Here is a 24,345-nt window from a genome sequence, read left to right as displayed (position 1 = left end):
CTGCAGATGCACACACGGATGGAAATCTTTTCAAATGCATCTACATGAGCATGACAGCTTTCTGCAAACAGTCTCAACATCATTCAATAAACAAAGATAACAATTAAAAGATATTCATTTTAGTTGTAGTTTTGACTGGAACCTGCTGATGTGGTTTCCTGTAGAAGCAGTCTGTAAAACCTGCAGGTAAACTTATATTTTCTGTATTTTATTCAGGTTCAAGGGTTTATATTGAATTAGAAATGAATTATTACTTTACAGACCTAATAAATTCCAAAGTGTACTCTGAGTTTCTGTTGAATTTTATGAATATAAAATTTGCATTGCCTTTTCAAATTTCAAACATGATGTTATTTAGCAAACTGTAGAACCTAAATCAAATTCTGATCAAGTTGATTGTGCATCTGATCACTACAACCTAACTTTTAATACATGATTATAAACGTGTATAATTGTATGAAAACTTGTGGAAATAAACTAGTTATAATTATACACTTATACAATTATTATACATCTAAATATATCTAAAATACCAAATGATTGTTAGCTAATATAGTTTGTGACAGAAGCACACAATATAAACTGTGCTCTGACAATATGAAGAACTTTTGTATTGAACAGTTAATTGACTCTTGTAATAATAAACTCGTTTCCTAAATGTTTGTGATATAACAACGGGATTTGACTCCACTTGTTTCACATTCTGCTCACGAGTGACTCGACTTTGCCGTCACTCTGGAGATCAGTCTCTGACATTTATGAGCTGGAAATTGAATTGAGACTCGGACCTCACGCGTTAAGTGACTCAAACAAGGTTCGTTGTGTCTCTCATCTGTTGTTTGTTTGAAATGGAGGGCGGCGATATCCACTAATCACTATGCCACTTTAATTTGCACATTTCTGCTAGTATTGCATTTTTCCAGCATGATCAACTAATGTAATGAGCTCAATGCAGGAAACTAAGGGGTGAGGTTGGGGTGGGGGGTGGGTGCTGATGTGCGTTGGTGGCGCTGCTGATGGGGCAATCAGATAGTATCATGAGGGCTGGAGGCCTACTGGGCGGTAAACAGGCCTCTATATCAATCAGCTGACAAGGAGAGGAGAACAGACGGGCTCTGGAGCCTCCTCCATCCCACACACAGCCTCCAATTAAACAATTAGGGACCGAGGCTGCTCTAATTGGAAACATAGCCGGTCCTGCTGCACAAGAGCCTCCACTGCATCAACAGCCCTTCAGACGCCTTACTCCGAGTCACTCAGCATGCCCTTCAGTTGAACTCCAACATCTCCATCGCTCTCTGTCTTACCGTCCCTCTTGCTCCTTCCCTCCTGTCTCTGCCTCTGTTTCTGATCTAATTGCAACAGTCCATATGGATGGTGGGAAAACTGCAGTGTCTGCAAGCCTGTATGTATTTCCTGTGGCTGCTGTGTCCTTTATTATGGCACAAGCTTCCATAATCCAAGAGTAAAGATTCAGGATTGAACCGCAGCAGTATCTCACACTCTGGGTGAAACTGCTTGTCCTTTTGAAGTTTTTATTTCTTCTTTCTCCGCACAGAAGCGGATGTTGTAATCCTGAATAATTACACCACCCTCACACAGTGTGAATGCTGCTTTCTCGGATGTGGCCCGTCCCTCAGTGTCACTGCGAAGAAAATGACAAAGCACCATGTCACAGAGGAATGCCGGGCATGTTGTGGCCAGTCACCCAGGTCAGCCTCCTGACAGCGGGCCCGTTTTATGGTTTTGCTGAATGCTGGTTTTAATGGTGTAATTGTGACAATGATCTCATTCTCACCCTCTCTGCCTGATCTGAAGGAGCTCTGCGCTCAGCCTTCTTCCCCGGCGGCTGGCAGTCAGGAGGGAGAGGTGGGGGTGCACATTTCATTAGCTTTCAATTCATATTGAATTTATTAATCCCATGCTGGTTCTGCAGGCTGGAAGGCTGCTTAAGAAGGGGAAAATATCTTCGATATAGACACCTTTTCCTCCATCTGCTTGCAATGTGTGTGCAAAACTGTATGAAAAGGGAGGGAGGGAGGTAGGGAGGGAGAGAGAAGGAACCCAGAAGGCGGGAATGGAGAGGGAGAATAACAACGACAGCCTCACAACAAGGGCTTGTGAAAAGACTGCAGCGGTAAAAAGTGTGTCAGATCATTTACCAGCGGGGATGCACGACTTCGTCTTTTTAAAGGCAGCCGCCCTGCAGAAAGGCTCTTGTCTAGTCAGCACTGTAACAAAGGCTCAGCTATGGCTTTATTTGTGTGCCTGGAATGTTCCTGCGTGCACAGGGGCAGCACCCCAACAACTAACCCTCTGCTTCATCAAGGGAGGGAGCATGGCACGAACCTCAGCTAGACCTCACCCCAGATAGAGAAGCAAAGCATTATAGCAATAACTGAACTGACAAGCACTTCACACTATAAAACTACAGAAGTTACTCAACAAAAAGCAGCTCTCTGCCTAACTGCTTCTGAATAACACTGTTTGACGTCGCTCTAAAGAGATTGGTGTTATACCACTCTGGCCCTCTTACAAAGCAGCTTGGGTTTGAGCAGGTGTCAGCTGACAAAGAAAGTTTATCCATTCCTTGTGAAGACAGCCCACGAGCATACACTTTTTCAGTTGGAGCTCTTCTGGTTCACAATCAGCTACACACGACCCCTCACTCAGCGAGCCTTCACGCACTCGGCTGCTCAGAGCCAGCCGCTCTGCATCTTCAGCACTCTGCAGCCCTCTCAGGCTAATGACAAGGGGGCTGCTCCCGCTTTGTCATACAAACATTTTTCTATTTGGCATTTCTCTGCTTCTTGTCTGTATGTGGGAGGAGCCGGGAGATTCCCATTTAGGTTTAGGCTGAGTTTGAGCCCTGAACCTCTTTGTGGCAGTATCAGCAGCATATCAGTATCAATTGGTTCAAAACTTGTTTGTTTCTCGTTCCACAAGTTCAGAACCCGTTGATTTGCGTGTTACTTTATGAACCTTGCAATTTTCTCTGACCAGCTGCCACCCAGCCTCCCTGTCACATCAGACCAACCCGGCAGCACAAACTGGACCTGCAGGCCTCCAGCTCACACCACCTGCCATCAATCCCAGATATTTCATTTCATTCATTAATTTATAATCAGGTTTCCACAAGGAGTCCCTCGCTGGGATCTTCTACTTCAAGGCCATTATAAAGGTACACAGCTTATTCTGCAGTGATCAAGAAATGGCTGCATCTTTGCAAACATCTTAAATCCTAAACATTTCATTTCACTATTGTGGCTTGTATTTCTACACTTCCTCTTCATAATTCTCACTTTTCAGTAAGCTTGTGAATAATAACTGTATTAATTGTGAACACACAGCAAAGCCCACTACCTAAATAAACATCATTGTAGCAGCAGTGCTACCATATACCCCACACTGTGTTTGTGGTGAAAGGAAATTAGTTCTCCTCCAAAACTCCTTTTAAAAATGGATTTGAAATATGTCTGAACTTGAACCAAACATAAGCTAATTAAATAATGTTCATGATGTTCTGTTTCGTCCAGTTCACAGGTCAAGTTTTCTCTTCATTGCTAACCATCTGCATCATTTTGTATTATGTTGCATTTCAGATTTACTCTGTTCTTCCTTGTACCTTCATTAGCAGACACTAACACTGCTCGTAGTTACATGTATTTACTTGTCAGTTTCCTCCTTTCGAAGCAAATTATGTTTCTTGAACTCAGTGAAATGTGGTCAATGCTCTGAAGGACCAAAACAAAAGCTGGCCTGTATATTTATTTATCCACTTTTTTTTTTTTTTATATTTTTTTTCGCTCAGTCGTGATTATGATAGGGCTGATTACATCTAGAGAATATGAACCAAATAACTTACTTGAGTCTCACTTGTGTATTTCAGATCAACCATGTGGCTCATAAAACATGTTATTCAAGCACAACCTTGGCTCTCGAGATATTTGTATTCCTCATTTTAATAACGCTGCAGTCAGTGCCAAATGTCATTATGTGAGTAAATGAGTGGAATAATGCTTGTTATATTTAAAAGTGCTTCTCAATCCATCTTTGCAGACGAGGCTTATGGACAAAAATGCTAAAAAATAAACAGTGTGCATCATATGTTTGTGAGAGAAAAATGCGAGACAGGAGGGAAGGAATGCAAAGAGCACGTATCTGTGTGTGCTTTAAGGTGGCGGCTGGGAGGAGGGCCACTTTATTTGAACATGGCACGGTTGTTGACCCTCTTTGTAGCTATTCCTCCTCTGCAGAGGCTAAGAGTGGGATATTACCACTTAACCTCTGTAAACACAAGTTATGCTGTTGAACTATGAACCTCGGAGTCACGCTTGTAACTGCTCTACGCCTCAGCTATGTCTGCCTCGCAAAGGGAAGAAAACCTTTTCCTGTCTCGGTGGTCAATTTCATTGCATTACAGAAAGCTTTTCAACATGTCGCCTGACTGGTGATCTTTCAGTAGCAGCGTTGTTCATCCCTTCTCTTGTCCTGCGTCTGAGGTCATAGGGCACACATAACTTTCTCCACACTACAATAGTCTCACCTGGAGTGTTTCATGCTCTACTACTTTAGCATGTTTAATGATAACCAAGTCTAATTTTCCATCCACCACATTAATGTTTTTTCAGTCTTATCTGACCATAGGCCCTCATTAAATTCAGCCCATGTTCTCTTTCTGGCTAAATCTCAGATTTATTATTCACTTTCTCATGCAGGATTTAGTCACACAACAGTGAGACAGTGCTCTCAGACAAATGCTCCGATAGCACACTGGCAGGGAGCACAGAGCATGTCAAATCAAATGTCAAAAGAGCAGTTGGCCAACCTCAAACTAACTTGCACTTTCATTTCCCCAATATTCTTGAGTGCTGCTGGGATCGAATATATGTGACAGAATGTCTCTGTGGGACTCAGATAAGAGGGAGCTGAGATAAGTGAGGGAAAACCATCGCCAGATATGATAACAATCTGGGATCCACATTAGTAACTCTGCTATGACAACTGTGCTCATCGACTGCACCATTAGATGTTTTTTTTTTTTTGTCAAACAGTCTTATACAGATGGTATCATGCTACAATTGTTTTTTGTATCAAGGAGTGATGATAAAGCGTGGGAAGTGCTGAATGTGAGATTATCATCTGTTCCTATGGGAAGATTTAAGGTTTAAAAAGCTGTTCAGTCCTTTAGGATCAGATGAAAGACACAAAGCTGATTTTGTACGGCATTGGAGTCAGAACAATGCAAGCTAAAACTCTTGTTATGTTTTGTATTGGTATTGTATTTAAAGGGTTGCACAATTAACATATTTATGCTGGACCATATCACAGAGATGTGAACTATTTCCTGCATGCGAGGGACAAATGTTTCTGTTGCTTTGGAGGAATCTAAACGGCAAGAAAAAGTGTTTTGGGGTGAGCCCTACTCAAACAAAGATGAGGCACTGACATTTGGAGGAGGCCTGGGGGTTATAGAGTAACAATGTATGAATAACCACTGTAGGTTGGCAGAATAAATAGTTGAAGAGAATGTCACCTGCTTCAAGTGTCCACACAGTATGTATCTCTGTGATATCCCACTGAAATATCTTCCCGAAGACTTTTTGGAACAAATCGATCTCCTCACCTGTTCTCTTCAGACTGCTACACCTTCACGACTCCATCGGTGTCTGAGGAGCAGCCAGCTGTTTTCTGGCCTCGGGACGTGCTATCATCGCCACTTTTATACCAGTTCTCTCTGTAAGCATTGCAAACAGGAAATGTCACTTTTAGCTTATCCTGAGCACAGAGGAAAAAGACCTGTTAAAGATTATTGTACACGTCTGATTTATGGGCACATAATCAGATATCTACAGCTTATCTACAAAAACTACAAAGGCCTCGACGAGTTCATAAATATGGCAGTTTAGAATAACAGAGACACGTTGTAATGCTGGGATCATAAGGCAACAACAGTCATATTACTGGAAAGAAAACTACTAAACAAAAGCAGCACTTGTGGACTGTAATTACTCATTAATGAATCACAGGATAACAGAAGAAATTATGGGCTCGCCAGCCACCCAGCTGCCATTCATTTCTAGAAAAAAAGAGAAGTCACTTTGTATTATAATTGTAATAAATATTTACAAGAACTTGCTAAAAACTCATGATTAATATTCCATAAACCTACAGTGCTCACACCTTGAAAAAAAAAAGAAGCAATAGGCTGGCTGTGAATGTGCCTTGGGGTAAAAATGGAAAGAAAGTTGTGTTGGCTGAACTGAGCTACTGGAAGAATAAATCGTACGAAACCAAATACTTAGACCCAAACTAAGAATCGCAGAGAGTGATAAGAAATGCTTAAAATATGCAGTGTCTGCCAGTGTTGCATCACAATATTGTCGCGCAAAATAATTCATAATAAGGTTTATCTACAGTGCATGTACTGTATTTGTTGTAGCTGAAGTGATGTATAAATGTCAGCTCTAGTAGTATTGATTTGAAAAATTGCACAGCCTGCAGAAGAAACAGCTGTTGGTTACATAGATTCAGTTGGACACGAAGGCTCTTTAAATCAGGTAGCCTCGAGCTTCACGCAGACTACACAAGCCGAAAGAACAGGGGGAAAATATTTTGTTGGTTTATTTCTTTTGCAGTTTGTAGCTCTAATTGAAACCCTTTTTGGTTTGGCCCAACACCGGCTTGGATGCTGGTTGGATGAGATCATAGGTAGAGCAGTGAGTTGCGCAATGTTTTGCAATATTGTGGAAAAAAATAGAGATATATGGCAGTGTTTATTTCAGCGGCAACAATCTGATGTACAACTGTATTTAGAAGGAAATGCAGGCTGTAGCAAAAACAAGCAGTGCAGACCCTAAAAGCCTCATTCAGTCATTTTCCAAGGAAATTCTACAGTGACATTATGTCATTACTGTCAGTGGAGGACGACCTCACTTCAAAGAAAAATCTCTTAAAGCTGGTTGTACTATTGAACACTTTTCTTACATAATTCACATCTTCCAAAGTGAAGGCCCATCAAACAATTTCTCTCATCAATGTTCTTATATCAGCACTGCACAAACGCAAAAGTCCTCCCTGAATTGGGAGCTCAATATTTATTCACAACATTATGGTTCAGCATTTTGGCTGCGTTGTATACCTCACGTCTTCCACCTGAACTCTATCAGTTCTACCTGTCGGGTGTGGCGATGATCAGAGAGACAGTCATTGACTTGGAGGTCTAATTGAGGCCTCTTAGACTACAACCATCCACCCTGATTAGATTGGTGCTCTTTAGCAGTGGCAAAACAAATAATATAATGGTTAAAATGATTATAGCTAATAAAATGAAATGTGACATTTCAGGTGGTCTGATTTCTGCTATGACTAAAGGTGCAGTAATGATATTAATACTTTTTAATGTGGAGAAATTACCCTGGGTTATTATTATATATACATTATTATATATTTATTTTCCCTTCCTAAAACTTTGAATGGATAAATGTGTTTCACGCTGATGCTTTATCACAAAGTAATGAATACTGACAGTGTGTCAGAGTCAGTTGTTCTCTCTTTAATTTTCAACTTGTATAATTCATTTACCTCCATCTATTATTTTATCTATGTTTGACTGTATTTTGACCTTCGAAACATCCTTATTGTCAGGTTTCAAGGCACACTGGTACACCCTCTGCTGTCCTGTCAATAAATATACATTTCAATCGTTTTATCCGTTGAAGTGTTCTCACTTTGTCCTCACGCCTCTTATTATTATTATTATTATATTATTATTATTATTATTATTATTATTATTATTATTATTATTATTATTATTATTATTATTATTATTATTATTATTATCTACTATAGTATGCATTTCTCTACCAAATAAATATGTAATCTTACTGCTGTCTCTGTCTCACTTGAGCCGCACAAAAAAAAATTACAAGTCAAGCAGAAATGCGTGATTTAAATAAAGCATAACAAAGAGGCGCATCAATGCATCTTGGTTGCACATTTCACTTGCAAGTGCAACATCACATGCGCTAGGTGGTGCACTGTGTAAGTGAGCAAGTTTATAGGGTTTGATCATTAGTAACAAAATCTGTTGCTCAGTAGCGCCACTTGCGCTGGCCCAGCGGCAATACCTATCAGTCTTGTGTTATTACAGCCCTCATGACCACGACAGTGTCAAGGCAGCACTTTTAGAACACGGAAGTACTTACTGAGACTATCAAAATAAGACACCTACAATAATGACATGTTGCTGCCTCTTTTTGAGACAAACTGTACTTTAGGAAAAGTCAACATATTATTTGGTGACTACATAAAACGGATATACGATATACTTGTGAGGTATGATCTTTTTTTTTTTCCCTAACGCTATGCTCATGATATCGTAAGTGTTCTTAAGGAATAATAACATCATGCTTTTATTTTGCCGGATGCATCGCTTCCGGTCTGACGTGTGTCTGTAAATGCTCGTCCGGCTTGACGAAGCTTTGACCACGAATGAGCCAATCGGCTGTGGAAGGCAGAGTTGTCCCTGTGGCCGCCATTAAAGAAAGGAATCCATGAATTCAAATGGAAACCAACAGGAACCGAGGCTGAAATGATGATCGAAATAATCGTTAAATTATAGGCTGGTGCCAGATTTCGAGAGGCTGTTACAGGATGTGTTTCGTTTTTAGACCAAATTTTGCGATGGGGGAGTAAGACGGGACGTTTTTATTTTTTTAAGCGGAGACCGTGTCAGGGCTAAGGGGGAGGGGGAGAGTTGCTTCTTTGCTCTCCTTTTCTTTTTGTTTTATGAACATTTTTCGCTCCCTTGAAATAGTTTTTTTTGGTGTGCTTTTGAGATGTCGACGTAGAGGCCACACAGTCTCTTTTGTCCGCTTTTAGCTCCGGCGGGGGAACTGCAGTCGGAAGGTTGTTGAATTAACTATCCTCCAGCCAAATGTTACAGAACATATTTCTCGTTGATTAAGCCTGCACATCTTCGAAAACACAAATCCGAAAATTGTTCTTTATTTCCCGGGAAGCGTAACGATGGAGAGTTGGATCTCGCAGTGAAGAAGGATGAATTCTTGTTTTGTACCAAACGGGGCCAGCTTGGAGGATTGCCACTCCAATCTATTCTGTCTGGTAAGAGATTTAAAACTAAAGGAAAGCAGCCATTTTTAACTAGCTGAACGGGGGCTAAGCTAACGTTAGCCACAGAGCCATCAGTTGATCGTAGCTTAGCCAGGCTTACGGCCCTGTCGAGCCGACATCGTTTTAGGACAACAAGGTCTCCCACTCTGCTAATGTTATCGTGTTTTTAACACGTTGTCTCTTCGCCGTGTAACAACCTGTCTGTCACAATCTGCTTTCCTGCCACATTTCCATTTTTTTTCTATTTGCAAACAAACCGCTGGAGGTTTTTTTTTTTTTTTTTTTTTTTTTTTTTAACGCCAGCCGCTCACAAAGCTTCATTTAACTACATTTCACAGACTGTTAGCACGAAAAGAAAACGTTGTGCATTTCACTGCCAGAAGCTCCGCCGTGTTTCCCACCGACTTGTTGGAGCACTTTCTCCCCCTTTCGCCTCAACACCTTGTTTATTATTAACTTGCTATCTGGTTCTCGTTGCGTTTCCACTCCTGTTCTGCCGGGGATCGAGCCGTCAACCCAACACTTGGGTTTCAGCGTTAAGTTGGCCGCCGCGATGCGTTTCTAGTTAAATACTGTTTTTGTTGAACACCGACAAACTCCTGCGTGGACGAATGTCACTGCACAACTTGCACAGCCTGTCGGTGAAAGCACGCCCTTTGAGTCTTTGCCTAGAAAGCTCTTCTTTGCAACAAGCATGGAGCAATGTTTGTTTGCAAACGTTAACTATCGATGTGTTATGTCACCGTGTTGGTTAGTAGCGGCTTCATTTCCTTGGACTTGATGTTTTTCTTGTATTCACACCAAATAGGGCACAGGCCCCATGGCTGATTATATAATCAGTGGCATTCATTCCTGGGCATCACAAACACCCGGGCAGCTGCATACTGTACCTCAGCTGCACCTAAACTGGGAGGAAACTGTACAACGTGCTCCTGACTCCTGACTCCTGCTCCTGACTCCTGCTCCTCTTTAGTAGCTGTGGTTGTGCACTTTCCCACTCTGGAGCTCACAGCGATTCTTGAAGTCCCTTGTGAGAGAAAGGGAGCAGTCGGAGTCACCGTGTGGTCTCCGGTCTCCGGTCTCAGCCACGACAGCAAATGTAAAGGTGCCGTCTGGACTGTGAAGTCCCTCCTCCCGCCGGATAATCAAGAGCACGTTGTTGAACGTGTTTGTTGTTGCAGTTAATTGGCTTGTCAGCAGGCTTAACTCACTTGTAGGTTAGCCGAGGAGCGTAATGTGCTCCTCTTGCCATCATGCCTCCACGGTAGGAAGTTGTTAATGTGATTTGTCAAGTGCTGAAATGCAACCGTGAGAAAAAAGTAGATTTTTCTGTTATAGATTAAATGACACGCAACCACTTTGTGGTGGAGTGGCAAGACCACAAAGTGCATAGATTGTAGATTTACTTGTTAATGTAGCTATGTCAAAAAAAAAGAAAAGAAGTTAAGTGAGAGTAGAAATGCATCGGTAGAAATGCAGACATAGTATCTAGTGTAGTAACAATATAGTGAAATACTACACTGCTTTTTACCACCAATTGACATGGCATCGAAGCTGTCCGCCCCCTAAAGGTACAGTTTCACTGCAGAAAATCCCCACTCTCTCAATACGACTCCGGTGGGTCGATTGTGTGTGCTGAACTTGTAATTACAATGTTTACGACAGCACTTGAAGGCAGCTGGCTACAGTGGACAGTCGACATCGAGGCTGGTAGTTGTGGTGCTGTGCCTGTCTGGCTGACATTTTCCTGCACACTGAGACTAAGCATAACACCACTGCTGTTATGACTCACTTGCTGAACAGACTCCACTTTGTGGTTTTATGGTGGAAGAATGTGAACACATTGTGGTAGTTTCCCCCCCTTCGTTTGTCTCTGGATAGTCTTCTCTGAAGTATGATACTACTTGTTGCATGCTCTTTTCTTTTTTTTTTCCATTTTCAAGTGGGTTTATTGGGATTAACTCGGAGAGTAAATTCAGTTTATCTTCACCTGCATTACTATACACCATTGTAACTGGCTTTCTATGAAATTTATAGCTTGAGCTGCTGTGCATTTAAGTGCTGGAGAAGGTTCTCAGCCTTTTAAGAATCCTTTGGCGTTAATCATGGGTTTAGTGACGGCATCCAACGTGGAGTACAGTACATGAACAAGAGCTGGGTATAAACTAGCTTCAATGAAATTGATTGACTTTGCATCCCCCTTAACAAGAAATGCAAACACACACTTGTTAGTTTCATGTTTGCTCTGTGACAGGGTTAAGTGAGGGAGAGAGAGAGGTGACAGGCAGGAGAGGACACAGAGACTTGGTGGAAGAAGAGCATCTGTGGCAGGATTTGAGCAGCTTCACCTGTTGCTTGTCGCATATCTTGAAAGGCAGGAAGGCAGCTGTTTGAACACAGTGTTCCCTACCGAGACCCACGAGCCTCGGTAGGCAGAGGGAAGGTGAGCAGCTGGCAAAACCAGGGGTCATAACCCCCCCCCCCTCCGAAGTACACGTCACCTCAGGAAAACTTCCTGTCTGTATCCAGAGGCTTTGGCCTCAGATCCCCTCCTCAAATGCAGCGGTGTGATTTTTGGCTTCGGCGTATGAAAGTTAAAACTTCTCACGACCCGCGTTGCTTACCCTGCCGGGACAATCTTATAAGCAGTTGCTCGCATACCATGAGCATTTACTAAGACACAGACCGGGGAGAAAACACTGCACATCCATAGAGCATGAAATGTTTGAGGCACACTTGTGCGCACAGGCTGGAAAGCATGAATGTTGGAAGGAAAACCACAGATATCCTTGGCACCCTCTGTTTTTGCAGACAGGCTGCAATTCATTTATTTTGAAAGGACAGAGAGAACAACTGCAGAAGGCACATTTATCCTTGATAGAGCAGACTGCCTCTTGGATATTGTGGACGGGGAGTGGAGCACTGACGTGTCCGGTCTTTGATGGAGGGGCTTTTCACTTCGACCTCGTGAAGCTCAGGCGAACGGGAGGACAGAAGTAAATGTCTCTGTACAGTTTGGCTTGAAAGATCATATTAAAGACAATTATGGCAACTAAAGCAGAGATGCAAACTACGGGCAGACGGACCGAAGGGTTTTACATTTTAACTACATGATTTGGAAATGTAATTCAACACCAGTGTAATTTCTAAGTGATGTAGCCAACTGTACATCTGTGCTCCTGAAGAGTGTGCTTGTTTAATAAGTCAGCTGTATAAGAGCCTCTCAAATCATGTCAAAAGATTGTGCAGCGTTCAACTGCAGAAAAGTGGATATATCTTTTTCCCTGAAATGAATGGGTCCCGATGCACCGTGTTGCCACAGTTATCTGTGAGGCAACTCTTTCTTAAAATGCTTAGTCAGTTTTTGTTTCTGTTTTAAACCCAGCAGCACTACATAAATAAACAGCGACAATCGGTACTGTTGTATTGTTTGTAGAGTTATAGCTTCCATAAGCATATTTTCACTCCTCATCATTAGGTTACATGTATTATGAATCGGCAGTGGAAACACTTGGCTCACTTCCTGTGTAAACAGAATGGTTTCCGCTTGAAGTCCTGCAGGACGAGACGGGTTTCATTGAAAGTGACTTCAGACATGTTCTTATCTAATCCTCGCAAATAAGCTCAGCGGGTGCACACACAAACACACAAACACACACGTGTTGTGTCATTAAAACGGACTCATCTGGCTCCTGAGCTACATGACATACTTTTGTCACCCAGTCCGTAGCCATACTGTAATAAGTGAGATCGGACCAAAACAGGGCAGACTACAAAAAAACAAAGTCAGCGGAGTCTCTTCACAACTTTATGTATTTTCAGTTTGGGACCAGTTAAAGTCCTCGTCACAACATCCCCACAGCAGTGAGCTGAGTAGCTCACTTGAAGCGTTGGCACTGGAGGTAAATTTGCTGTCACGGTGATTGTGGAGAGGAGAAACTGCTCTGTCAGCGAACAGATATGAGACCATCGTGAAAACCTTTGCAGCCCTTTCCTTTCTTCAGTGTAGCCCATCTACGTTTGTACAAGCAGTGAACAGCTATTGATTACTGTTTTATGGGTGGTAGTTTTTGTTAGTAGTGGCACTTCATAAATTGAAGGGATTTCATAATATCATCTTTACGTTTTAGATGAGGATCAGTCTGCAACTATGATGATGTTGACAGTCCTGTTAACTTTAGATACGTGTTGTGCGGATGCATCTGCAGTGATCATTTATTGCAGAGTAATAGTAAAGAAAAGAGGTTTCTGTGGCAGTTTGATCACGTTTCTGGCAACGACAGTGTTTTCCATATGCAACCCACAGCAATACGCGTCCCGCCCAGGTAAATTTGGCACTTTTGATGTATTTATTTATCCATCCGTCCGAGAGGACGAGGTGAGCGAGCGGAGGGGGACAGCTCAGCTGTCCGTCCGCTGCAGCACTCGGACGCAGAGACGCGCCGGCTGGACAGGCAGCGGCGGAGAGACTAAACATACAAAAGTGACGTTATTCTTCACTGCAGTCGGATGTTGACAATTGTTTGCATGTAAAGACAGAAAACACGAGTTAATCCGTGGAGACATCCAGAAAGGCCGTCGCAGACAGGCGGAGGGATGGAAGTTACAGACAAGCTGGAAGTTCATGTGTCGGTGCTGCGGTATGAAATCAGCCTGCAGCCAGACACAGAGTCAACTAAAATATATCAACATGGGTTAACAATTAAAGTTACCAGTAACCGGCTGATGGTTCCTGAATTCAGTCTGACATGGTCAAAGGGTCGTCTGAGCTGTCGGTCAGAAACTCTCAGTTTCATATCACTCAGAGCAGGAGCAGATCAATCAGTCAGCGATGAGGGGCTGCAGGTAAAACTACTGTCAAAGAAAAAGTCCTGTTTAACATTCCTGTTGCAGTTTGCTACTCAATAATGTTATTTACATGTGTCTATAGCTTATATATACAAACATGTATATACAGTACATGTGGTGTTTTTTCTCTTTAAAAAAAAAACAAAAGCACCAAGTGTCATTGCAGTGTTGGATCAACATGCAGAATCATTAACATCTTGAACATATCTCATCTTTATGTTATGTATTTATTTGCTCTTTTGTACCAAGTTTTGGAGAGTTGTATTGATGAGTATCAATAACTATCTGTACGATAAGACCCCGAACCACCAACAACAACAACCGCCACAAGTAAATTCTCAACCTATTGCAGACACTGAATGATAAAGGTCACATATTAAGTATGAAGGCGTCCTATATAGTTTGAGAGCAAGCAACGACAATACATTCAATAATGATAACTGATTAGAGGATAACCGTTAACACAAAGTTATACTTTTCCTGTGCAACACAATTATCTATAGTGAAGAGTTTTGCTTTTTTTTTTCCTCAAAGGAATGATTTCTAATGCTTTTAATTGCCTGCTTAGCATGGACACTGCAGTAGAGATGCAAAGTCCTGATGATGACAGAAACGGCGATGACTAGAACTGTAATGGAAGATGAAGAGACTCGCCTGCTGCTCTTGTCAGTTGTTGTATTTCATTCATGCATTAACAGCACAGCAGCAGCATGAATCAGTATTTTAGCTGCGACTGCTGCTTCGGTCGCTAAATCTCCGAAATGTACCAGGTCGAACTCTCTGTGCCCGCAGGATGTGGTCAGTTGATTCACTCTGCCCCAGTTGCACAGTCGTACGGCATTAACTGTGGATAATAACAAGAAGCATGTCCCCGTGTTTTATATGTCGCCTGGCGGTTAATTTGACTATTTAACCCTCTCCTGACTGCGTGTGCGCACGGAGATGCTTGTTTGCTCAGATTCAAGAAAACCTTTTGACTCCGCTGCTTTTTGCAAATGACCCGTGCAGCAGTAACAACGTGTCCAAGAGTTACTTTCCTGTGTCCACTTTGGTTCGCTGCTGTATCAGATCTGACCTGCAAGAGCCGTGGTAATGTGTACAGTACGTCCCTTTGTATTCAGTATTCAGTGCTCCTTGGTTACAGTGAGGTCATCTTATGAGGCTCGAGAGTGATCGCAAAAACATGATGTGAATCCGTAAGGGCTGTTTCAGACGGTGCACGTGGAAACTTTGAGAGAGAAAAGTACTTTTAGGTTAAAGTCAGGGTGGAATTGGCTACAAAAGGACGAGAGTTACTGAAACACTTCTTTGAATACGAGTCGTGTTATTCAAACCTCGGCATCGGTGTGACCGGCGTGATTCCTGGCTGTCTGTGTGCAGCACATAATCACGACCAAAAGTGTGAAACCAATATATATGAGGAGAGAGAGGCCTGTAATAGACTCTGAAGGGCACTTAGGAACTAAACCTCTCCTATGGCGAAACGCGCAATACCTTTGGGGCTGGATCATGGTTAGTAAAGATGATGGAAGTGTTCACTTGCTAATTGCCTCTCTGTCCCCGCCTGTGATCTGGTTTCACAGTTAACCGTTGCTTCCACCCTCCCTTTGCATTGTGTGCACAGATGTTTCCGAGCGAGATGCAGGTGTAAAGTAGAGCTTCTTGCACTCCAGCAGGAAGGAGCAGCCCAACTGCTGCAGCTCGGTCGTTACACGCAGACCGTGGCTCTGCTGTCTGACGCTCGTCTTCAGCGTGCGTTGCAGCTTTTGAGTTCCTCGGGAGCCGAATTGTTCATCGGAGTTCACGGCGTTTCGATTACACAGTCCGACGTCTCCCGTGTTTAGTTATGACGAGACTTTAATGCAGCCTCGTGCTTTTGCATGCTTGCCAGACACTTTTTTTTGTTTTTTTTCTGCCTTGAGTTAGTGGTGGGTAACGAATTAAAGACATGCGTTGTGTTTATTGATTGTGCCTGGTTGCGTTTTGGTCTGTATGTTGTGTGCTGTGTTGCATTATGGAAACGTACAGAAATCCTCAATGTAGTCGGAACAGTTGTTTAAACCGGCTTGTTATTCATTTGTCCACCTGTGTGAAGAAATCATAGCTGTAACTTATGGCTTAGCAACTTGTTGTTTTTAGCCCGCTGACGCCACACAATGCTGTGTTTTGACACTGCCCCCCCCCCCACACACACACACACTCCCCCCCCCCACCCCATTTCTCCCCCTCAGCCTCCCAACTAACACCACAAATCTCTCAGCTTATCCCGAGCCAGGCAAAAGACCACTGCTTCGCCACAACCACGGGTAATCACTTGTTCAGGCTCAGCGTCTCTGCACTCGAGTTCAGATATCCCCTGAATTGTAATGGATTAATTGGTTGAATATACAGAGGGACAGCTTGCCAACTCAGCCTGAACGGAATAGGACTAAACGGCAGGAAAATGAACCGTCCATGTGCTCACAGATTACTTGAAATGTCTACAAGGATAGATAGAGGTCCAAGATTGCCAGCGGAAATGGGGATGTACGCCTAAGGCATTCCATGTGTGGTTTGTGTGTGTGTGTGTGTGTGTGTGTGTGTGTGTGTGTGTGTGTGTGTGTGTGTGTGTGTGTGTGTGTGTGTGTGTGTGTGTGTTTCATGGTAGTTAGCATGTGTATGTGTGCATCTGTTTGGGTAGACGCGTGTAGTGTGTCGGTGCATGGGTGATAAGCAGCAGTGCTAGCTAGCAGTGGAGCGTGATGTTCCCGTTTTAACACTTAATAACCCCGCCACTGATTTACTGCCTATGAGGCTTTTTCCTGTGTGTTTTGTTCTCTCTATAAAAGCCAGACAGCGTTTACAGAAAGGCAGAGCACCCCCCCAGCACTCACCGATAATGAGGATTAAGGTGGTGAGACCACATTTTCCAGCATTAGTTTTTTCCTATTCGTGTTTTGAACATGTTGTTCTTGGTGATGTTAAAAGCACCTGTAGCATAAGCACATAGTCTTTTACAGAAACAAATGCATGTCCCAGTTTTGAGGGGATCTTTCTCTTTTCTAGCAACATGTAATTGTGCTTCATTTTTGTTTTGAATATCTTTGCCATCTTCCAGCTTCTCAACATTTTCAGTTGTTTTTTTTCCTCTCCATATTTGACAGCGTTGGCTGCTGTCAGAAGTAGTCGGTGGGTGAACTGCCCCATAAAGAGGATTAATACCTTCTCTTAACACGCCGCTCAGCACATGTTTACTGCGAGGTGCTGAGTGGCTCCTGAAACAGCGACTCTGCACACTAACGATCTTTTTGTCCCCCCCCACCCCCTTCTCTCTCCTCCCTCCCCCATTTCTCTCTCTCTCTCCCCCCTCCTCCCTCCCCCTTCTGTCTTGCAGGCTGACTTGATAGGGATCAAATGGAAGAGGTTTGTGTGGCAGGGTCCCACCTCTGCACCCATCCTCTTCCCGGTGACGGAGGAGGACCCCATCCTATGCAGCTTCAGTCGCTGCCTGAAGGCCGACATATTAAGTGTGTGGCGGCGCAGCCAGCGGCCGGGCCGGAGGGAGCTTTGGCTCTTCTGGTGGGGTGACGACCCCAACTTCGCTGATCTCATCCACCACGAGCTTGCAGGTGGGGGCCCCTTGGCACACACTTAAGGGCATGTCATTTGAAAAAAAAGAATGCATGTTTTATTTAGCTGTGTAGGTACATCCTATTTATGCTGCTTCCTCACTTCATGGAGGTCGGGGTCAGCTATAGAACAACACCCAGGGTGCTTGTACGGATTCGGTAATTGACTTCAGGGTGCTGCCCGACGAAGAGATGGTTCTTCCAGGTTCACAGCAGTTCATTTATTCTGCTGCTGCAACACGGAGAGAGTTAGTTATTTTCACAAAATAGATGATTAAAGTGGAATTGAAGAAGAGGGCTATTACTCTGCACGTCTGAGTCATTATTCTGGCAAAAAAAACAAAAAATGAGTATATGAAATTCACCTGCCTACCAACACATCTTTTGTTAGATTCACCCAAGGTTATATAGCTAAAAGAATGATGGCTGTAAACGATAAGAGGAAGAGCGGAAGGCTCACCGCTTTTGTAAAAGAAGCACTTGAACATAGATCACCTTGTCAAGATACGTTATTGGTTGTACAATGAAAAATGATACAGATTTCTCCGCTTGATTGTCAGGTAGGCACATGGGAGGTACCCTGTAAGTGGGAGCCTCAGGGAAGTGTTACTATCTGTGTAATCTGATGCCTCCCTAATGCCCCGCGCCCTCACCCTCCCGCTCTGATGATCTACTCAGTCGGACTGGTAGTGCCAACACCTGAGGGGCAACTCCCTCTCCCCGGAGACGCTGGGCATCATGCTGGGCTAGTACTACCTGCGTGTTTGAGAGTTGACATGCCGAAGTGGCTGTGGCCCTACGGCCGAGGAAACGGCTCCTTGCATTTTGGTTTGCGATGGAAGAACGGAGCTGAAGTCACATGTCACTGTTCTGCAGGAGATGAACAGGAAAGGAGGAAGGTAGCAGAAACTGAGCTCAGTCTTTTCATAACTTGAGTGAGAAGCAGAGCAAGAGCAGCCATGCAGAAATGAGACAAATGCATCTACCCCGAACAACCCCCCCCCCCACACACACACACACACTTCTTCTTTTTCCTCTTGAGTAACAGTAGCATTAGCAGTGGAAGATGAAAGAGGCCATCTTTATGCATGCTCTCTGCCATGTAGATTGAACTTTGGAGTCTGAGCCGAACACAGCCCGTCTGTGACCCTCCTTCGTTACAGGACATTGTGCCTGAAGTGGACTGAAAATGGGAGCTGAAGGCTACGATGGGCAGCTCATTCAAGCCTAACGGGTCCTGGTAATAACCTGAAGCGCTTGGCTCAGGCCCTCTAATGGAGTGTGCTACATTTCAAGTTGGAGGGGGTGGTATGGAGAATCTATATTTGGAAATTGTTGAAGTCACTGCTATGTTCTTACTCTGGCTTTGGGGAGATTAAGCATGATATCTTTAGTGTTTCAGGAGAGAGAAAATTATATAATTGACTTGTAAATCTGCAGTGTCTTTTCCTTCCAGGTATTTTAACACAAAAAGATGAGTCATGTTGTTGCAGGACTCTTGGCAGTTTCTTGTTTTAGATCTGGCGTTCCTGGAATTTTTAATAAACCTCTGTGGTGCATCTATTCCTCTTGGGAGTGATCTTGACACGGACGGTCACATCGTGAGCACCTGATGATATTTTACAAATTCCTCACTCACACATGTTCCACAGTGTCTCTGAGTGAACGGGTCCCACAAGAGCGGTGCGATCCATGTTTTCTGTTTTGGAAATCGCTGCTTGCTTCTTGTGAGTAGAAGACATCTTCCTCTTCCTCCCTGAGCCGTTTCCCCTCTGTGGGGCTCTACCAGTGAAATGAAGCAGAGCGGTCTCTCTCGATGGATCTAAAGTAAGCCAGAGGGCTTCTCTTTTCTCCTCCTCCCCCCCAACCTCTGATCTGCAGCCGCTGATCGGTCTGTTCAGGATGGTGTCCTGAGACCTGAATACACAGCTGAGACAGTGATGGAAGAATGTCAGGACCTCTGTCCAGATGGCTCTACCTGGATCTGTGAAGCTGTTTGTTCCTCTGGGAGTGTGTGTGTGTGTGTGTGTGGGGGGGGGGGGGGGGCTGATGCTACCGGCCCGTCCTAGAGCCCTTGAGCACAGTGGACATATCAGCGGTTTCTAAGGCCCCAGGTTTCTGCTGGTTTTCACTGTGAGCGTCTAACTCGTGGTAAGTGGGATGTCAGGCGGATGCTGATAGAATAGAAAATGATCTGCGTCCCGAGCACCAGGATTTAAGATCACAGCTCTCGCTGCGTGTTTGTGTGCGAGTCCCCCAAGAAGCAGGATGATGATTGACAGCCGGCTGCGGTGCTGGACTCTCCTGGATGCTGTGCCTGTGGAGGTGTGAATTGACAAATACCAGCTAGCATTGGCAGGGCAGAGCCCAGCAGGAGCAGGCCAACCTGTGCACTCAACTGGAATGTCACAACTGTTGTCGCCTTTTTACCGCTGCACTCTTTTTGCCACCAGTTTGATGTTTTTCTTTTTCTTTTTTTTCCTTTGGTCTTAGCCTCTTGGGAATTTTTAAAAAGCTTTCTTTTCATTTTGTGTTTTCAGTCTCTTTATAGTCTTTAGTGCAATGTTGGCGGTAAACATGAAAATCCGCTCTTGTCCTTTCATTTCGGCAGCTGAAATGGCGCTTGCTCATTCCCCACACCCCTCTTCCACCCTCATTAGATTAGCAGCCTGTGAAAGTCTTTTAATTTTGAGCAAGTGCCATTTCTGTATACCAGTGTGCCAGTAATCCCTTCTCTCCAGGGAGATGAGGGGAGAAGGACTGAGCTAGAGAGATGGGAGAAGTGAAGGGCGGAAAACTTAAGGGATCTTTTAACGTCAGACTCTTAATCGCCATTGAAGGCATGTAAGGGGAACAAACCACCAAGCCCCTTTTCTACACTGTTGGACAACCCGCCTTGCTCGCACTAACACAACGAGAAAACCAATTCTAATCTTCCCCTGGCCACGCACAGAAATTATTCCCAACAAGCGAATGCCATTGCTGAATTAAACGGCTCGCCTCCCCCCTCCCAGCGGTTGAATATAGACATGTATTCTTATGCAAATGTCATGCTCTCTCCATCGTCCTCTCCCCTCTAAAGCTGGTGGAGTCTCCTGACCAGGGGCATCCAAAGCAAAAGATAAATGGCTGCCTTTTCCTCCTCCCAAAGACCCACTGATCTTTTTTTTTTTTTTTCCATAGAAATTAGGGGTGGATGTCTGTCTGTGAGGGTAATTGCTCCGTGGCACATTTCTCCTAAGTTCTTACTAGTTTGACCTGGTCTCTTCCCCCCGCACTGCAAGTCCCACTGGGACTCCCACTGCTGGCTTTCTGACACCATCTTTCTCTCTTGGGTCTTTTCTAGTTAGCTGAATACTACTGTAGAGTGGTGGGCTCCACATTGACATCATCCTTTATATTTCTAATTCATTTTAAGGGGAAAACTCAAATTTTAGTATGTTTAATTCTAATTTTGCCATCTTGTAATCAAACGGAAGACATATCTGTGCTAATGTCTGTCTTTGAGCAGCAAAGCCGCGATTATTATTTGTTAAGGGGAAGGTTAAAAGAGAAAGAAAGTCATCTGCTGTCCAGAGCAGGTTATCAGCGAGCCATCTCCGCCGTGGTCATCGGAGGCCCCATGTCTATTCATTACTGGGTGTCGGGTCAGACGTCTTGAGAGCGAGAGACAGAAGGATTGTGGGGGAGGGGAGATGATTTCATTTAAAATGTCCATCTCCTCCACCAGTTTGATGATGAACACCATTGTCTGAGTTCTATTCAGTGATGGAGGGAAGAAAAGCTTAATTTTGTGGCACTCTGCGAGCTTGTTGTCACAGTCGTCTTCTGACAATTGTTTTACTTTTGGCTGGTGTGCAGTAATTCTTGGAATTTTTTTCTAGCTTTCCCAGGTTCATAGGATTTTTTTTTGTTCTTGCTTGACGACTTTCCTCTGTGCGTTTGGATCAAGGTTGAACTAAAAACAACCCTGCTTTGCACCTCAGGGCAGAATCTCCAGTTCCAAAGGGCATATTTCAGTAGGGGGTGAGGGGCGTGTTGCCTGAAAGTTTCTCTTTCTTACAGGTCAGATGGTTTTTTTTTTCTGTCTTTCTTCTGTGAAGATCTCTCAACTTCAAATTATTGAACTGCCCTCATATCTGTGAGAGGCGCCCTGTTTGAAGTTCTACCTGCAGCATACAGATGTTTGTTGCCAACGAATGTCCACACTGTTTAAATATGAAATGATGTTTAAATTAAACTGCTATCCCTTTATGGGCGCTGTGGATTTTAGTTGCTTTTACAATGACGGTGAGATGAAAGATTTTTTTGTTTTGTGTTGAACAGACTCAAAAGTAAAGCAGAGAAGGCTGTTATTAATAGGCAGCTCTTTGGCTTTGTTACACATCTTTTGTTGCATCAGCTTGCATTGACCACCAGTGAGTCTGTAGTTTAAAGGGATGGATCTGTTTCCTGCTCTTTAAATAATCATAGGACTATTCCAGCCTTCTGTAAACAATGATGGAAATAATGTCTGAATTTAAAATAAAACGCGTGCAGATGACTCAAATCAAATGAAAACAATCTTCCTGAGGTGTGATTGGTTTAAATCACAGCGCACCCTTTTGAAATTGCTTTGCATGCTGATTCATTAGTTGCGTGGCTCGGTGATGTGTTGCACGCGGTAGCCTTGAATTTCCTTTTTTTTTTTTTTTGTAATCTGAGACTGATTTTCATCTGGGTTACGTTCAGTAACCGGTGGCTGGTACCGCTACCATGCAGCCGTTTTCCATCAGCCTGAATTCCACCCATATCAGGATGTTTTTTCTCAGTGGCCTGTATAGAGAAGCTTGCTTGAGGTTTTACTGGCCTAATCTTTATGACTTGACTTTTTTTGGACTAAATGAAAATCTGGGGTCATATTTGGCTATAACGGAGCCATAATCTCAAAGCAAAATGTCAAACCCTCCGTTATGTGGATGTGTGGATCTGCACTTGGCGATCCCATTTTAAACACCCTAATGGCGTATTTGCTCTTCTCGATAGTGACAGAAGTGATGACACAACAATGACTGATACAGATTCAGTCCTATAATGATATAATGGCTATTGTAAGCAATGTAGCCCAGTGGACGCCCCAGGCAAGGATTCAGAAAGGAGAAATGCCACTCAGTCTTTACAATTTTTAAATGTTATTGACTTGGACAGCCTGTGAAAGTCAAACTGAATTTTGAAATCGCTACACTTTATGTATCAACATGACCAAAGGATGTGCAACAGCGGAGAAAAGTGGCTTATAATAATGAGGAATGACCGTTATATGTCCTGTAGACACTGTAAAAGCTATGTTTTGTTTATCTCGGCAAATCAGATTGTAATTTTAATAGTTTTTGATTGCAACCAAAACAACAACTCGCTCTGTGAAGGTGTGTTGGGCCTCAAACCTGATTTGAGAGGCTGTGGATCTGTATCAAAGACAATTAGATACAGCTAGTTAACCTTAGCTTAGGATTTGCGCCGCTTTCTCTCTTCTTTTTTTTTTTCTTCCTTCCTTCAAAGATGGTTCTAAACTTCAGTGTGTAATGTAGAGATTGATGAATAGATAAACCCAGACCAGCTCTTAGGAGGAAAAAGTGGAGGAGGCCGATGGCTTTTGTGCTTGGGGATCAATTTTCCAGGGCTAATCTCCTGCCTGTGAACCACCCTCCGCTTTCCTCTTTTCCTCCTGCTCCCTCTGATGGATCTCCGTTGGCTGGCACAGCGCAGGGACTCGGCCATGCATGCAGCTTTGGCCCATGGGTGCACTCTCCCTCTATCCTCTCGCTCTCTATCTCTCTTTTCCCTCTCTGCTGAAGGAATATTCATTAATTAGTAATGGAGACTTTACAGAGCACCACTAGTTCTGTCTATCTCTTTCCTTGCAGATAAGGAGGAAGTGGAAGGAGAGAAGAAAACCTTCTGGCCAGACTTGGTAGAATCCCCCTGAGCACAGTTGATCACAAGGCATTAATCTTGCTGTTTAATGACCGACTGCTGCTCTAATTGCTTATACACAGTTGAGAAACTATGGGGGGGTGGGGAGGGAGACCTATAAAAATGTTTCTTCAGCTCCAAAACACCCACGTGCCACGTCCCGCTCACTGGTCTCGAGTTGTGTTTTTGCCCTTCATAGAGGACTGATGCTGCGTTGTATCTCGGTGTTGGAGAGAAGGTGTTGTGCTCCCCTGTGTCAGGAGGTGTTTCCTCGCTACAGAGGTAGATGTGAGGTTTCTTAATAGAGCTGCCGTGCTCCCGCCTTTGAGCACGATAAAGGTCAACTCATCTGGGTCTGCTTCACAGGACGTAGAGACATGAAAGTGTCCTAACCATCGGCCAAGCCCATAAATCTTTGTCTAAATGAGGCCACTCATCTTTCGCCCTGCACTGACCACCGCCCACCATTTCCCCCGCCTCCCACCACATGTGCACTCAGATCTGTCTGCAAGCTGGAACTTTGGACATTAAATAGAGCAGGTTCAAATTGAAAGAATCAATGTGCCCGCCTTCAGCACATTTGTTACAGGTTGGAAAATGTTAAAGTTAATCTGTGCTCACCAACAAATTCATTTGAAAATATTTTGATAACCAGTTAATTGGCTCAGTAATTTCCAGTCAAAAAGGCCCAACATTTGCTACTGCTAATTGGGATTATATATGTCGGTAAACAAAATATTTGTAGGTTTTATATTGCCGAGTTGATGCAAAACAACAAATCAAGAATAACTACATTTCACTT

At 43.6% G+C, this 24,345-nt stretch overlaps 1 protein-coding gene across 1 annotated transcript in view; it reads left to right on the top strand.

Annotated features, from left to right (window-relative positions):
• Positions 1-8,510: 8,510 nt before the first annotated feature.
• Positions 8,511-24,345, top strand: part of med13a (mediator complex subunit 13a) — a 71,358-nt gene continuing 55,523 nt past the window's right edge. Inside the window, exons 1-3 of the mRNA XM_069724106.1 lie at positions 8,511-8,910; positions 9,024-9,126; positions 17,357-17,591. Coding sequence (XP_069580207.1) covers positions 9,061-9,126; positions 17,357-17,591 — 301 coding nt within the window. The 5' untranslated portion in view covers positions 8,511-8,910; positions 9,024-9,060. The remainder of the gene's footprint in view (positions 8,911-9,023; positions 9,127-17,356; positions 17,592-24,345) is intronic.

This window comes from Brachyistius frenatus, unplaced genomic scaffold (genome assembly GCF_029030835.1).
Source record: "Brachyistius frenatus isolate BFR_SWC_R1_liver_20210118 unplaced genomic scaffold, ASM2903083v1 Contig_361, whole genome shotgun sequence".
Classification (NCBI taxonomy): Eukaryota; Metazoa; Chordata; class Actinopteri; family Embiotocidae; genus Brachyistius; species Brachyistius frenatus.
Note: the sequence above shows the minus strand (reverse complement) of the source record. Positions and strands in the feature narration are given on the sequence as shown.